The 16330-nt window shown below is 39.8% G+C and overlaps 1 protein-coding gene across 1 annotated transcript in view; it reads right to left on the minus strand.

Moving 5' to 3' along the window:
• The window catches only part of HECA (headcase homolog (Drosophila)), a 41803-nt gene extending 25620 nt beyond the window's left edge, over positions 1-16183 (minus strand). The window contains exon 1 of the mRNA XM_008565588.1: positions 16063-16183. Within this exon, the coding sequence (XP_008563810.1) occupies positions 16063-16183 (121 nt within the window). The remainder of the gene's footprint in view (positions 1-16062) is intronic.
• Between the last annotated feature and the right edge of the window lie 147 nt (positions 16184-16330).

Consider the following 16330-nt stretch of genomic DNA (forward strand, 5'->3'; position numbering starts at 1 on the left):
TAAAGATGACCGGTAAGGGGATCTTAACCCTTGACTTGGTGTTGTCAGCACCACGCTCACCCAGTGAGCTAACCGGCCATTCCTATATGGGATCCGAACCCATGGCCTTGGTGTTATCAGCACCGCACTCTGCCGAGTGAGCCACGGGCCGGCCCCAAGCATATCTGTCTTAACCTCTGATTTCGTTTAACCTCTCTTATGTTACTTAAGTGTGAAAGACTGCTCCAGAGTGGGGAGCAAATTGAGTACATGGCGATTACATTCAGTGAAACATGTTTTTATGCTTAGAGTGGGTTTAAACACAAAGTTTTTACTCTGTCCAAATAAACATAGAAGCTTCACATACCAAAAATACATACACACAAGTACACACACACAAAACTAACCAGCTCTTCAACTATATTTAACTTGGGTTTTTAACATTCTCTCAATACATTTAATCTATTCTCCTAGACTCACTTTTCTTAACTTTCAGTTAAAAGCCACAAGCCTACCCAGCCTCAAATTCAAACTAAATAGAAAACTGTTGGTTTCTATTTTTTATTTCTATTCTAGCTCTGACACTCTGATACCACTAAGAAATCCACATTGACAATGCCTATAAAGTAGAAAATTCATATTTTCCTTGTCTAACAAATGCCATCTTAAGATCCAAAAGGACATGGATATCAAATATGTCTGGTTTATGTTGAATATCAGGATGAAGATAATGGTTTCATAGTTTTTCCCGAATGTTTCTTTAAAATACTAAAGTTCCACAGAATAGAAATAGGCAATCCCTTGCTTCAGATTCTACAAATAATTCCCAAGCTCACAGAAGCTCATTTAGCGATATGTCCAAGGCCATTCTGCTAGTATGGGACTTTCACCTTCCATTCCCACCCATACTGCATACAAATCAATAAAGAGCACAGTCGCCTGGTACGAGGAAGAAGTGGCCAATAGCTTTGTGTAACCAGATCACAGAACGTAATTCTATAATTTAGAATAGTTTCTTATTCAAAATGTTCAACACTGCTAGTAATCCTCAGACTTACTTATAAACAGGGCATAAGGTAAACCAAGTTAAAGAAGTACTTAAACCCTATTACAGTATAAAGACTTCCTGACCCCAATCTTTGCACACCTTAAAAACAAAGACAATGAACTATTCTAGCTATTAGAATTGCTAAACTCAAAGGGGGGGGTGGGGGAGTCATGAGCAAAGGCTCAATTTCATTCAATAAGAATAAAGCAATTTTCCTTAGAAAGAATGTAAAGAAACACCATTCTCTCAATATGTAGAATATCGAATTGGGTGGCAGAAAAAGCACTAACACAGAGAAACAGAAGTTCAAGCAAGATGCCTTGCCTGGATCCTATTTGGGTCATTGGATTGGGTTAACATTCCACCTCCCAAGATGATTTTAAAACTACTGCACTTAATATAATCTCAGCACAATGTTACCCCATCCATACCCTAAAATAAACTAAATCCTATACTCCCTTGTTTTCCACATGCCTTTTCTGCCCTGCTGAACTCCCTGAAATATATACTCTTTCTGCTTCCCTACCTTCTCTTCAAAACCTGGTAAAACGCCTTATAGCGATCATCCTGGCAGTCATTCTGCTAGGATCTGGGGAGAAAAAAACAAAGCTTTTGCGTGGGGCCACACTGCTTGGCCTATTTCTGAAATGCTGCATCAGCTAGCAACAAGCAAGTTACAGAATCTGTTGCAACAAGGAAAGACTTGTCAAGAGAGGGCATATGTAAGTCTTATCCATACCTCAGTAAAAATGGAAACTAGACCCAAGAATCAGTTATGACTATGTCTTGGTCTAGTAGTTCATCACATATACACAAACAAAGCAGCTTGCTATAATATGACTTCTTTTTAAGGAAATATTTCATAAAATTTTGTAAAAAATAACCAAGAAAACTCAAAGTTATAGACTCCAATTGATATTTTAAGCTAGTGATGCCATTACATTCATTCCTTTTTCAATTACTAACTTTTGTGGAACACAGATGTAACTTTATAGTATAGCCATTCTGAAAGACTCAAAACTATTCATTTCAAAACTAGAGGGAAAAAAAAAATATATATATATATATTTGTGTGTATTATATATATACATATATATTTGTAAAAGAGTTACCAAAAAAAATCTAGAAATTTCTTTCCATCATAAGAAAATTTGTCATATTAAATATAATTATATGAAATTATATTAAAATGTGCATATAATCATATTCTAAATAAATTCTATACAGTAAAAAATTCATCAAGAAAAAAAAATTCAAAATAATTCCTTAAAAATTCTTCCAAGTCACCTTTTAGATCAAATATCTCATGAAATGGGCCGGCCTGGTGGCGCACTGCTACAGTGCGCCGCTTGGGAGCGCGGTGGCGCTCCCGCCGAGGGTTCGGATCCCACATACAGACCGGTTCCCGCTCACTGGCTGAGCGAGGTGCGGGAGCAACACCGAGGGTTGCGATCCCGATGCCAGTCCCAGTCCGGTACGGGCGCGACACTGAGGGTTGCGATCCGTTGCCGGACACGAAAAAAAGACAAAAAGGAAAAAAAATATATATATATCTCATGAAATAGTAAAAAATAAGTTATACATAAAACAGATTCATTCCAAAGTGAAAAATTTCAAATCTCAGTATCTCTCAAGGATGAAGTTTACCAACTCAATCTGAAGAAATACAAAGATTCCATATATACATTTTGATATATATGCATACACTGACATATAAACATGTCAAGGATCTCATGCCCAAAGAAACTGTTTTGATAAAGGCCACAATATAGTTTGGTAAATTCACGATTCTATAATCTAATTTAAAATGCAAAATCTACAAGGGAAATAAAAAGACAAGTGAAAGTCATGTGAACATTTCAAAATGCTTTTCCAACAATGCAAACTCCCACTCCACATGACCCTAGAGACAGGTAAAGAGCAGAAAGCAGAAAAGCTTGAAGTGAATCAAGATACAAACTATGTGAGGCATAATTACAAATCCAAGCACACACAGTAAATCATGCAGTACAGTAGGCCAAAAGCAAGGCTCTGTTGTTAAATGGTTAAAATCAAAGTGGACTCTGCTATTACAATGAAACCAGGAGAGCCTGGGAACAGGACAATTCACATATCCCAACAAAACAATCCCCAAATCAGCTATACTCACACTGGTTAAAGAACCTTCCTCAAGCCTTCAGCTGCCACAGTCCTTCCCCACTGTGGGGTCAGAAAGGCCTTTTGCAGTAACTCTAGAAAGGTTCACGAAGGATCTGGGCTTGCCCTGAGACCAGCGGACTAATAAACACTTCAGATATTCTGGGGAAATCTGTACAGCAAGAGCTCCCAGACCCAAACGTGCAGAGAAATGAAAGGCTCCCCCAAAGGAGAATACGGATTTTGGAAGATCAGCATTCACTACAAACTCTCTGGGGGAAAGCCAATGTCTGCCCTGGGTTCTTCCAAAGAATCACAGTGTGCATTCATCACTAGTTGGCAAGGAGCCACACTAACACATCACAAACTGAGAACTAAAAACCCACCTAGAAAACACTAAAAACCATGAATTATGGCACAAATATTTGCTTTTTCAAACAGCTCTACAGTCTGCAGTTGATTACAAACAATATTATGTTATCTCCACTTTCTACAGTCAAAACTTGGGCTTAGAAAGGTTCAGTGGACTTGCAAAATGGCTGAGGCAGTTCTCCAGCTATGACTTGTGTCTCCCAAATCTTATACTCTTTAGGACAAGCAATGAGTTTGGAAACCTCTTCAAATCAGTTATCTGAGAAGGCACAGGGCTGCCTGGATCAGCATGATGCATGGTGTGTGAATAAACTCTTGGTTCTATTGAGTGCTATGTTCTCATTTTATTAACATACACATGTAATTTCAGTTCAAGTGCCAGAATGAGAAAAATGAGAACTTGCTTATGACTCGGCATTTAAGTTTGTTATCACAAGCAAGTTACAGGCAATTTAGCATTAAGAGGCCTCAGTTTGTAGCTTGGCTCTTGAAAAGAAGTGATAACAAGTAAATAATGAGTCTTTATCAACAAGTTTCAAAGTTGTATATAGCCAGAATAAAAACTGCAAAGGATTTTAGAAATATGCAAGAAGAGACAACTGTTGAGCACCAGAGCTTAGCTGTCAACTGGACAATGGTGGCCAGGGAGCAGAAGGTAAGGGAGGAAGCAAGGGAGGGCGGCAGGAGTTGCAACCAATTCTGTGAAACAGAGCCTCCCAAATTAAAAACAAAAAGTAAACAGAACCTCGCAAATGTAACAGTAATACTGTGCACTGGTTTCCAAATAAACTCAAAGTCACTAACCTTATGCCCTGCCCAAACCTCTGTGCCGACCACTAATTTCACAGACTAATTTCACAACTTTCATCACTCTCCCTGCCTTCACTGATTCCATCTCTCTGTGAACACTATGTGATCATACAAACTGTAACACTTTTTTTTTTTTTTTTTTTTTTTAAAGATGCTTGGTAAGGGGATCTTAACCCTTGGCTTGGTGTTGTCAGCACCACGCTCAGCCAGTGAGCGAACCGGCCATCCCTATATAGGATTCGAGCCCGTGGACTTGGTGTTATCAGCACCCCACTCTCCCGAGTGAGCCACGGGCCGGCCCCAAACTGTAACACTTTTTTTTTTTTTTTAAAGATGCTTGGTAAGGGGATCTTAACCCTTGGCTTGGTGTTGTCAGCACCACGCTCAGCCAGTGAGCGAACCGGCCATCCCTATATAGGATTCGAGCCCGTGGACTTGGTGTTATCAGCACCACACTCTCCCGAGTGAGCCACGGGCCGGCCCCAAACTGTAACACTTCTAACTAGCAAGACCATCATAAACAAGGCTGAAAAACAAATGAACTAGGGAAAATATATGTCCAAAAGTATCCTAAATATACAAAGACCTTGTGCAAATTAGTAACGCAAATATCCTATTAGTAAAATGCACAAAAATCAAATAGGAAAAAAATATAAATGACCAGTATACATATAAAAAGATATTCATTCACTGACAGTTCAACAAACGCAAATAAAAATAACAATGAGACGTGATTTTTCATCTATCTGATTGGCAGAGATGAAAATGGTTATCAAAATTCACGTTAAGAAGTGTGAAGACGGGCCGGCCCGGTGGCGCACTGCTACAGTGCGCCACTTGGGAGCGCGATGGCGCTCCCGCCGAGGGTTCGGATCCCACATACAGACCGGTTCCCGCTCACTGGCTGAGCGAGGTGCGGGTGCAACACTGAGGGTTGCGATCCGTTGCCGGACACGAAAAAAGACAAAAAGGAAAAAAAAAAAAAAAGAAGTGTGAAGAAGTGAGCACTCCATGCACTGCCTGAAGTCATGTAAATAGGCAAACCCTGTCTGAGAGAGTGGTTTGGCCATAAGTATCAACCAGTGATCCCACTTCAAACCTAAAGAAGATAATCACTTCCTAGTTATGAACACTGGTCCATTAAGAACAGGGAGTGACACTTCAAATGTTCACAATCTCCAAAGAGATTTATCTTTAAACTTCCTCTTAATATCTCTCTTGTTTCTAACTCTGTCTTCAATCTTCGAAGACCAAGAAGTTCTTCTGCCATAAGGAGAAAGAATCAGATCAACATACATGTACAATGTGCAAGTAAAAGTGCTTCCTTGGTCAAGCATTTTCTTGTTTTACAAGTTTAATTTCAGTTCAAGTACCATAAGCATGAGGCCTTTTAAAAGTAATTCAAACATCTCTATTGCTTTCTTGATGTTTTTATACTAAATTTAAGTCCTCTACTTTAAAAACCTGCATATAGTTTTTCTTTATTTATGTACATGTGCATGTGACTCAAGATGTACCCAACATCTACTGGGATGCAAATGTGATATGGGGCTTGGGCACATTTCCATACACCCAAGCATGCCTTTTCTGCAAAAAGGGAAGAAAGCCATCTGAAGCTTAGTGTCCTCATCCCAAATGTAGACTGCAGACTGTGAGGTATTGCACATAGCTCCCAGTAAGCACTCAAGGGAGTTGTGGTATCTTCCTTGTTCCTGTCACTAGGAACGGCTGCTTCTCCTTTCTGTGGGTTCTACGGATTCTGCAGCTTCAACACACCAATCACCCAGAAATCTTACCCAATTTGATTCTGTATTGCAATACGTCATCTTCATTTCTAAGACTAAATGCCTAATATAGTGGAACCATATCATTACAGGGCTAAAGTTACTGCAACAGTGACCAAAAAGAACAGACAGGAGGAGTTAGAAACCATTTGGAAGAATTCTTTCAGCTGCCCTGTGAGTTAGATATGTACAAATCTGCTTCTACCACTGAAGGCACTTCCTATTTCTCAATGCCAGGCTATCCGCATGGCTTCTGGAAACACTGCTCTGGGCTCTCCATGTCTGTTCATTAACACATGTCGCCAACCACCATTTACTCAGCCTCTCACATTACAGACTGCACCTGCTGCCAATCAAAAATAGCCAGAACTTGATTCTGTACATTCCCCAGTTTCCACTACTGCCCAGACACTGAGCTATGTTAGACATAACAAGCAGTATGTTACTTTAATAAGTTGTATTATAATACATTTCTACTAAATATTAAACTAAAATAATCATTACGTTCAGAAGTGCTCATTTAGAAATCTACAACAGAACTTGTGATTCAATTTCAAAATTAGTGTCATAAGACTCTCCTGAGATGCTTTGATAACTTGAAGGGACATGATCTATAGTATAATCAAACTTATGCTTACCCTAGGGAAAAACATAATTTTAAAATGTGGCAAATAGCTCCCTAACTTACTTGAGCAATTTGATACCCTGATAACTTTTGCCTTAATTTATCCTCTTGATCAGTTTACAAAGGCATATACCTTAAGGTATTCTATTTCTAATGAATTTCCAATAAGATGAAATAAATAGGAATCCTGAATTATGACACCTGAGCCATCTTTTCCTATCTATCTGTAATTGCTCTTTTGGGGGTGATACGATTTAGTGGCAATATATTTTGAAGGGGTCCAAAATATGCCACTATGGCATAAAAATTATTTGGAGCTGAAGGAATTTACATTCCTAAAATCTCTTATCTACCTAAAAGCAGAGCCTCCAAAAAAACTCAATTGTCATAAATCCCCTCCCCAAGAGCAACCAGGAAAGACTCATCGGCAAAGATGAGACTATCTCCACACCACACTAAACAGACACCATCACAAAACTATCCTATCTCCCACCTACTCTCCTAAGGGCCCATTTATCTTTACAAAAAGTCATTTGTTTTCCCATATGTGTCCTTTTCTCCCTTCGTTTCCCTAATTAAAATGGTACATAAGCTCCAAATTCTAAACATCCCTTTGAGTCATATTCTTCTGTGATTGTCTTTTTTCTTGCTAATATGTCTTTTGACATTTAATTTGCAGACCCTCAATAACTGAACATACCAGGGTAGAGGAAAATTTTTCTCTACATGAGAACTTAAATCTATGAAATATACTGTACAGGCTGAGCATCTCTAGTCCAAAAAAATCCGAAATACACCAAAATCTGAAACTTTCCGAGCACCAACATGATGTTCACAGAGAATACTCATTGGAGCACTTTGGATTTCGGATTTTCAGATTAGGGATGCTCAACTGGTTAAGGATCTGTAAATATTCCAAAATCAAAAAAATCCAAAATCCAAAACAATTCTGGTCCCAAGAGTTTCAGATTAAAGACAGTCAATCTATATTATGAGTATATATGAGAACCATGCTAATTTTCTTATTAAATGCAGTTTAAGCAATTATATGATTAATATTTAACACTTCCTCTTTACACTTCCTCTTTCGTCATTTATCTTTAAACTTCCTCTTAATATCTCTCTTGTTTCTAACTCTTAGACTGTTTTCAAGTATTATCCTCATAGGTATAATTTAATAGAAATAATGTGTTTTCCCTTTCCACTTCTGATGAATCCGCTACTCACTTTTTGCCAGTTTATAAAAATCTCTCAAGTACGATCAAGCTAAAACATCCTTTTGATTAAATAAAGCAAGTTGCTATTTCACCAAACACTGAGAACTGGAAACTTTCTAAAATATTCAAAATTAAAACACACACATAAAGTCACTTTGTACAAAACAATGACATCTCACCAGAGTTTGATATAAAACTGATAAGATCATTATAAAAACAAAATGACAAATCAAGATCATTAGTCCAACCTGGCACAGAGATATACACTTTCTACCAAGGTATGAAAAATAAACCATAGGGACAACCCCTTCCCCTTGAGAAAACCCTTTCTGCTCAGATGGTTCCAACCCTCCCTTTGGCATTTAGTCCTCTGAAGTTAACTTCAATTAGCTAAACTACCATCACTTGGAAAGCACAAGGATGCTGGTACCCACAATTAAGCCATACTTTCCACACAGCAGCCTTGGACTATGTGACACTACCATCCTGCTGGGCAGAAAAGCAATGTGTAGCAATGTGTGCAGTGTGCCCACTGCTTCACTAAAAAAATCACAATCCAGGGTACGTGGCAGGTTCAATCTCCAATCCCCTGACTAGCTACATCAAAAGGTACCCATTCTGTTAAAATATACAGTAACTTTACAAGCTTGTCAACAACCTATGATTATCCCCCTTTGCTGATTCAGCTGACCATGCCCCTGCTTACAAACCTTGTCAGATGGTTCTCCACCAGCTAAAATACACCCAGATTTGACTGCCTGGCTCCACTCCCTTTCCAGCCTCCCGTCCTGTCACTGCAATTCACACCAGCCACATCAAACTCCTGGTAGCAATCAGAACTCAAGGCCGTTTCCCACCTCCTCTGCTTGGAACATCCTTCCTCTTCTTTCAGAACAAACTGCTTCTCAAGTCTCCTGCAAGACTCAACTCAAATGTCCCCTCCTCCAGACAACAAAATCATTTTTTCCACTAGGAACCCACAGCACATTATCGTGGCTCCTGGTGTTTACAAGTCTCTCGGCCAGCTTCACCATGAGCCCCCTTGAAGGTGTGGATTCTGATGACCCCAAGTATAATTTAACATTATCCATATTTTCAGTCACGGAAGACAGCAGGCACATAATAAATGTTTAGTGAACAGAGTGCACAGATAAACAAAACAATGAATGAGAAAACAAATGAATGAGGAAGTAGCAAATGAACTCTCCAGATGTTGCCTGGAGAGAGGAAAAGGTCTTTTGCTTAATCCTCATTAACATTAAGCCCTGGCTGATCCCCAAAGAACATCCTGGGCTCCTCAACTCTTTTCAGCTACTCATCAACTACACATATTCATTTCACTTCTCCATCACATCCAATCCCTATATTAGTCCAATATTTTACCACCTTACATGCTCCTTATTTCACAGCTGCCCTTTTGTAGTACATGTAATGACCTACTTGCATTTATTTCTATACGAGGAAGATGTAACTGTTTTCATACGTTGTTTTATACGCTTTTCTTTTTTTGCTAAATCATCCAATTTGGGGGCTGACCAGTTAGCTCAGTTAGTTAGAGCACAGCCTTATAACACCAAGGTCATGCGTTCAGTTACCCATAGCAGCCAGCCACCCAAAAAATTTTTTTAAAAGCTCATCCAATTTTTTCCAAATAAACTATAATCAGAAAAGATTAGATCATTTACAGTCAAGTAGTGCTTAAGTAAAAACCTGTGTGATACCACAGTCTCTTTTTCTATATTAAAACTTAAAAGCCATTCACTACCGTAGTGTTTCTCGGTGTCTGTTCTCAACAGCATAATGGCTTAACAAGTTGTGCAGTTGAATAAGGTTGAACAAACCACAAAACTTACAAAGTTATTGTTGATAGTGCCCATATCTGCAAGGCCCTGTGCCAAGATTTCACATATAATTTCACTTCGAAATCAATTTTTAAAAAGGGTTGTATTTAGAAAACAGAGGTTGATAAAGGTTAAATAACTTGCCTCAAAATCACTCTGCTAGTAAGTTGTGGCATGCAGCTTTATGCCTAGGTCTGTTCAAACCCCATGCTTTTTAACTAAAACTTAAACAACTCTAAAACCTTACTTCATAAGTTTAGAATAATGAATGACACAGAAAAAATTTCAAAGTTTTATGCTTTCATCTTCACTAATTTTATCACCAGCTACTAAAATATTATTCACCATCATTAGATACTTCATTGAATCTCTGTTAGCCACCAATCACTAAAGACCATGTCTCCAGCAGAAATAAATCCAGCCTTGGAAAGTCCCCTTAAGTACGACAGCACTTTGCCCCAGGCTCTGGATCCAAATGGGGTCCTCTTGTTCCTGAGAAATTTGGGGGTACAGCAATTCTCCAGCATACCTTTTAAACAACAAGAACTAGGGACTGGCAAAGACATGAGGAAAAGGTACCCGGATCCCACAATGTCAAACAGGTACAACCTTTCTATAGGGCAATCTGTCAGCATGTATTAAAAGTCATAAAAATATGCATATCCTTTGACATAACAAGCCCATAGGTAAGAGTACCCTAAGGAAGTGCTGTGTTTTGAATGTTTCGTTCTCTCCAAAATTTACATTGAAATCTAATCCCCAGTGCAACATTATTAAGAGGTGGGGCCTATAGGAGGTCATTAGGCCTTGAGAGCGCTGATCTCATGGATGGCACTAATGCCCTTATAAAAGGGTTTGAGGGAGTGAGTTTGCCCCTTCCACCTTTTCTGCCACATGAGGATGCCTAAAGAAAATGCCATTCATGGAACAGGCCCTCGCCACACAACAAGTCTTCTGGTGCTGTGATCTTGGACTTTCCAGCCTCTAGAACTGTGAGAAATAAACCCCTTTCTATTGTTTATATATTACCCAGTCTGTGGTCCTTTGTTATAGCAGCAGAAATGGACTAAGACAGGAAGTAACTGGAAAAATGCCCAGAGATGTATGAAATAAATTAGAGGTCAAAAAGATAGTAGAATCAAATTATCCAAGGTGCAGACATATGGTGATACACCTGTATATTTACTGCTCTGCTAAAATGTCCATTAAATATTGTGAGTGTAAACATCCAATTATACAATAAATGTGATCTTCTTTTTCTGAAAACTGTATATGTACTTTAAAGTCTGTAGGAAAAAAACTTTAAAAGGCTGCAAGAATATGTATCAAAATGTTAACAATGGTGATCTCTAAGTGGTGGGATTATGTGTTTGACTATAAAGTCAAAGAACTTTGCTTTTTTTTTTTTTCCCCCACAATGCTCATTTTATTACCGGTAAAATAATGAAATACACAATAATTTTCATTAAATGAATCCCTTAAAAATACCAAAAAGTTGGTAATCAAAATCAGTCAGGACAGATTTTTTCCCCCCTAAAGCCTTCCTTCTGATACCTTCAAGTTCTTTAAATTGTTCATGGCTAAAAGCCTGAAGTAAACAGGTAGGAGGATTAAGCTGCAAGAAGAGATTTTTCAGTTTTATCTCCTATTTTCAATTCTCCATGGGATGATATATATTCTTGGACTTACAGAAAAGCTGACATTGGAGGCTTAGTTTCTAGAACTTAAGCACAGATCCTGTTAACAAATAAAGAAAGAGAGAAAGAATAAAGACTGTATAAAGTCCCATCAGAGCACAGAATAGTTCTTCACTATAATATACAAAGTGCACAAGAAGAATCTTGGATGGATAAGACAATGTTTTCCACCAATCTCCATTACAAAAGGGATTTCAAAAGACAACATCCAAAAGTAGCAAATATTTTTTAAAACCTGGCAAAACTGACTACTCGATAAGGCAAGAAAATGTCTTCTAAGATCACAGTGGTGCTCTACATATATTTTTAGACCCTCAATACATAGTTCTTGATTTGAAAATAAACAGCAGGCAATCACTCGTCATCTTCCTTCTGATGGATACAGGTAACTTAAATGTACTAGGAACTGAAGTAGACATATAAAAAGAGAAACTATTTAAAATATACTACAAACCTGAGGTTATAAAAAGTATGTTTAGTGGTCTAACTATGAAGCAAAATACAAATTTTGAGCAGGTGGTGCTCCAAAAAAATCTACTTGTAAACAGATGTATGGAATTCAGAATATACTTTCCCATAGAAACGGTGCTATGATGGTGGTTAACTCTCAGTCTAGTCCACAATGCCTATTTAGTTGTTAATGAGAAATATTTATCCCACACCTGCGTTTTATGTGAATGGTATTAGTCTAAGTGAACACACCAATAATGCTAGAATAAGAAAAACTCTCCTTTCAAAAACTCAGAGTTGGAGGAGTCAGCTCTTGGAGGAATCCCTCTCCACAAAGTCTCTCCAGCTATACAGATGCCACCCCCAAGGCCATACCCTCTTCCTGGGGGCAGCCCAAGTCCAAATGACCAGTCAATAGGTGGTGGGGAATAAAGGCCCTGCCCCATGCTTCAAAGTGAGATAACTTTGAAGGGTCATCCCAGCTCCAAAGTTCCCAACTGGGAAATCAGCTGGGGTCTCTGCTACAGCTGCATCATACCATTGCCCCACCATGGCTCCACTAATGATGCTAAAAGCACTACCCAGTAAACCTCCTGCACATAAATCTCTTGTCTCCAAGACTATTACCTGGATCTAAGACAAATAGTTAACACTTTGTAAGCTCATATTATGTCGGCAATGTTCTAATATGTATATTATATACAATAGCTATAGATAGATATCTTACCACATATGTATGGGTAGGTACTATAATCCCATTTTACATATGCTGAAACTAAGCCTCAGAGAGGTTACATTACTTGCTCAAAGTCATACGGCACTTAACTGGAATCTAAGGAGCCAGGATTTGAATCTAATCCTACCAAATGCAAAGCCAATCACTATGTAAACTAACTCTATCTGCTAGAAAGAGTTGTTGAATGAAATGAGGCCGACTTGGGTCTCTGGTGGCAGTCAGGAATGAGCGGAGTAGTGAACCATGGTCATCCACAAAACAGGAATTTATAAAAGTTCTTGGGATCCAGGCCCACTGAAAACTAGATACAGTGTGATCAAGGTTTCATGTATTTTTAGGCCTGAAGAAAAAAGCAGAAGCGTAATGGAACCAGAATTCCAGAATGAAAGGACAAAGCTATAATTTACTGTATGATTACTAGATCCTAAAAATAATGATTGGCAAATCTTGTCCACCTACAATCAAAATGCTACAATATGTACAAACTGATGTTTACTATGTAGGAGGAGGATTGTGTTTTCTCATTCTTTACTCCAATCCCTGCAAAAAGTTTCATAAAGCAGTATCTAAAACTACTGATAAATTTCTTATTAGAGGTATATCCTTACGATTAAAATTCAGCTTACTCAAGATGAAAAACTGCAACCAGCTCAACTTCTACTATAACCATACCATAGCTTCCCCAAGCTTTCCCTAGCTAGCAATCTTCTTTTACAGAATTAGTTCTTTATAGCTACTGACAAACAATAAACAACTAAGAGCTAGTATTACTCTGCCTTGCTGGCCACACCGCCCAAGAGCTACAAGACATAAAACCATTCTATAAACTCTAAACAACTACAAATAAAAAAATATTAACTTTAAAGTAAGTCATTAAGTTTGCATGTTTACAGATTAATAAAAACTGACTTGAACAGTGAGAACAAACCACTTAAAGATTTAACAGAATGTAGATTTACTCCTTCCTTAGAATATTTGTAATATTCATAATCACAAAATATAATGTCACAGTTAAGTAGAAAACTGAAACACACTTAGAAATACTAAAAATAGTCCAATTAATGCTATTTTAAAATTCAAAAATAACTGGGCCTTAGCTGATTCTGAAAGTTTACATGTTTGTTGCCCATTCCTTTAAAAATGTATCAATGCCATCTCTTCCACACCCCTACATTATAAAGCATAGCTTTAAATAGCCAAAAAAAAAATTGTAATTTCCTTATTCGCTGATTTTGCACATGGGTGCTAAGGCCTTGGCACCCACATTCAGTTATCATCAACTGCAGAACTGCAGTGAGGGATTCTTCAAATTAAGGTAAATCACTGGGGCTTCACACCATGTAAGAACCAAGAATTGGGCATCATAAAATACAGCTCACTGCTCTGATATAAGTTTGTACCTTCCCTGACCCTGATTATGGCAAAGTTTGGCCCATTTCTTTCTCTTTTTCTCTCATTCGTTTAATAAAACAAGCTCCTAATCAGAAATATGTAGCTTCACACAGTACTGCTATACTGCTGAAATACCTGAGATTGCCACTTCAGAGGAAAGTAATAACAGGAGCGCCATAACCAGTCTGTTTATGAATAAGGAGTTACCACCAGCCTAAGACAAAACTTTCCGCACACCACCTTAAAGTGGTCTAATCTTTCAGAGCAAGAAAAAAAAGGAAATAGCCAACTTGAAGATTTTGCACAGACAAAAAACAGCAGGGTAAACCAGAACCATCACCAGAACATGAATGCAAGCTCCATGAGGACCAGGATATCCTTTCTTGATTATCACTATATCCCGTAGTGTTTAACACAGTACTTGCAACATTGTTGGTGGTTAATATTTTTTGAATGAATAAATGATTTCTATAATTCACTGATCATGTACTATTTGTGAGGAACTTCACTAGGCTGCTTACATATGTAACGAGCCTTTAAAATAACAAGAAATGGGGACTTGTTGGGAAGGGGCACTCTGAGCCTCACAATAGCCCTATGAGGGGGCCAGTGCAATTTTTTTTCTTCGATTTTACAGAAGAGGAAATCGAGGCTCAGAAAGACTGACCTTCCCAAGATGACAAAGCTCTACGTGGCTGAGCCAGGAGTCTGTCTTACCCAGAGTCTGGGCACATCAACACCAAAATGAAGGTTAGAGCTAGGGGGAAAAAAAAAAAAAAAAAGAACACAGAGTATACAGGTTGGCCAAAAGTTGTGTTATCAAACATTCACATATCAAGTAAGTTTGTTCCTGAAAATAAATAAATTTTTCCATTTCAATATTGCAGAGAAACAGCCAGTAGGGCCAACAGTTCTGTTTCTAATAGGCTACATTCAATCTCCCATGTTCAGAGCACTGTGGAGTTCTGGTAAGTGCAGGTGCCTGTTTAAAGTGACTGATCTACATAAAGAATGGCTTCAAAAGCTGAAAGATGTAAATTAAAAGCCAGATATAATAATCCTGATCTCCCTTCATTAAAATATACCTACACTGTCTTCCCTGAAAAACTGTCTATTCTTTGAATTCCTCTGTTTCCCTGAAAAAGCAGAAGAATTCAAAGAACTGTCCAAATAAGTGAAAGTGTATGCCCAGCATCCCATAACGAAAACCAGGTCTTTACAGTGAGAAGAGCAATCCTGTCACATCTTGGCTATTCCCTAAGCGCCCCTTCAAAAGGAGCATTCAGGCACTACCTAAGATTATGGGAGTCTGAGGTTTCCTTCTAAAGATGTGAAGCAGAATTACATGGAGAATGATTTTTTTTTTTTTCTTTTTTTAACTCCGGGCTGAGGACGGAAGTCAAGTTCTCTTCCTTCCTCAAGCAAGCCAAGCAAATTAAAGAGCACCCCACACACACCCACACACAAACGCCCTACAGCAAAAATGTTTGGGGGCCTCTTCACCTGTGGCAATCGACACAGCAAGCCTGGATCTGCTGAGAATTAAGGCCGTCCTCCAGTCGGGGGAGCACCAGGAAGAAGGAACTAGTGCCTAAGTTTTCAATCGGATCATTCTTCTCAACTTGGGCAGCTCCTTCCCTCCTGCCTCCAGCCTGGGGCACACAGCCGGGCTTTGCCAGCGCGGGCACACGGGCAGGGCCGGAGGGGAGCACTGCCGCAGCCGAACACCCCGCGCAACCCTCGGAATGTGGGGCGCTGGCTGCCCCCGGCGGGGACAACGGGCAGGGGGCCACAGCGCAGTCCTGGCGGCCAGGCGTGGGGACCATGAAGGGGCAGCCGCGGTGGGGCGGAGGGGCGGAGTGAGCACTTCCTGACTCTCGCATTGTCCACGCATCGCCCGCACCACCCAGGGCCCCGCCACCGCGTCGTCCCCGTCGGGGAGGAAGTTGGCACTCGCCACGCGTCCCAGTCTTACCGTTCCTAGCGTCGCCTGCGGCTGCAGCGCCCGCGACGGCCGCGGCGTTCGCGGCGCGCTTGTTTTTGCGGCCGCCTTTGCTGTTTTTGCGGCCGCCTTTGCTGTTTTTGGGGTTGGGCATCTCGCTCGCGAGCGTCCAGGTGCCCGGCGACAGCGAAGGCGTCTCCCCGCGGCGCGGCCGCTGCTGGCCCCTCGTGGAGCCGGCTCCGGACAGAACGGAGGGCGCGGGCCGGCGGCTCCTCCCGCGCCCGTCTAGCCGCGCGGCCCG

Source organism: Galeopterus variegatus, unplaced genomic scaffold, assembly GCF_000696425.1.
Source record: "Galeopterus variegatus unplaced genomic scaffold, G_variegatus-3.0.2 Scaffold200, whole genome shotgun sequence".
Taxonomy (NCBI): domain Eukaryota; kingdom Metazoa; phylum Chordata; class Mammalia; order Dermoptera; family Cynocephalidae; genus Galeopterus; species Galeopterus variegatus.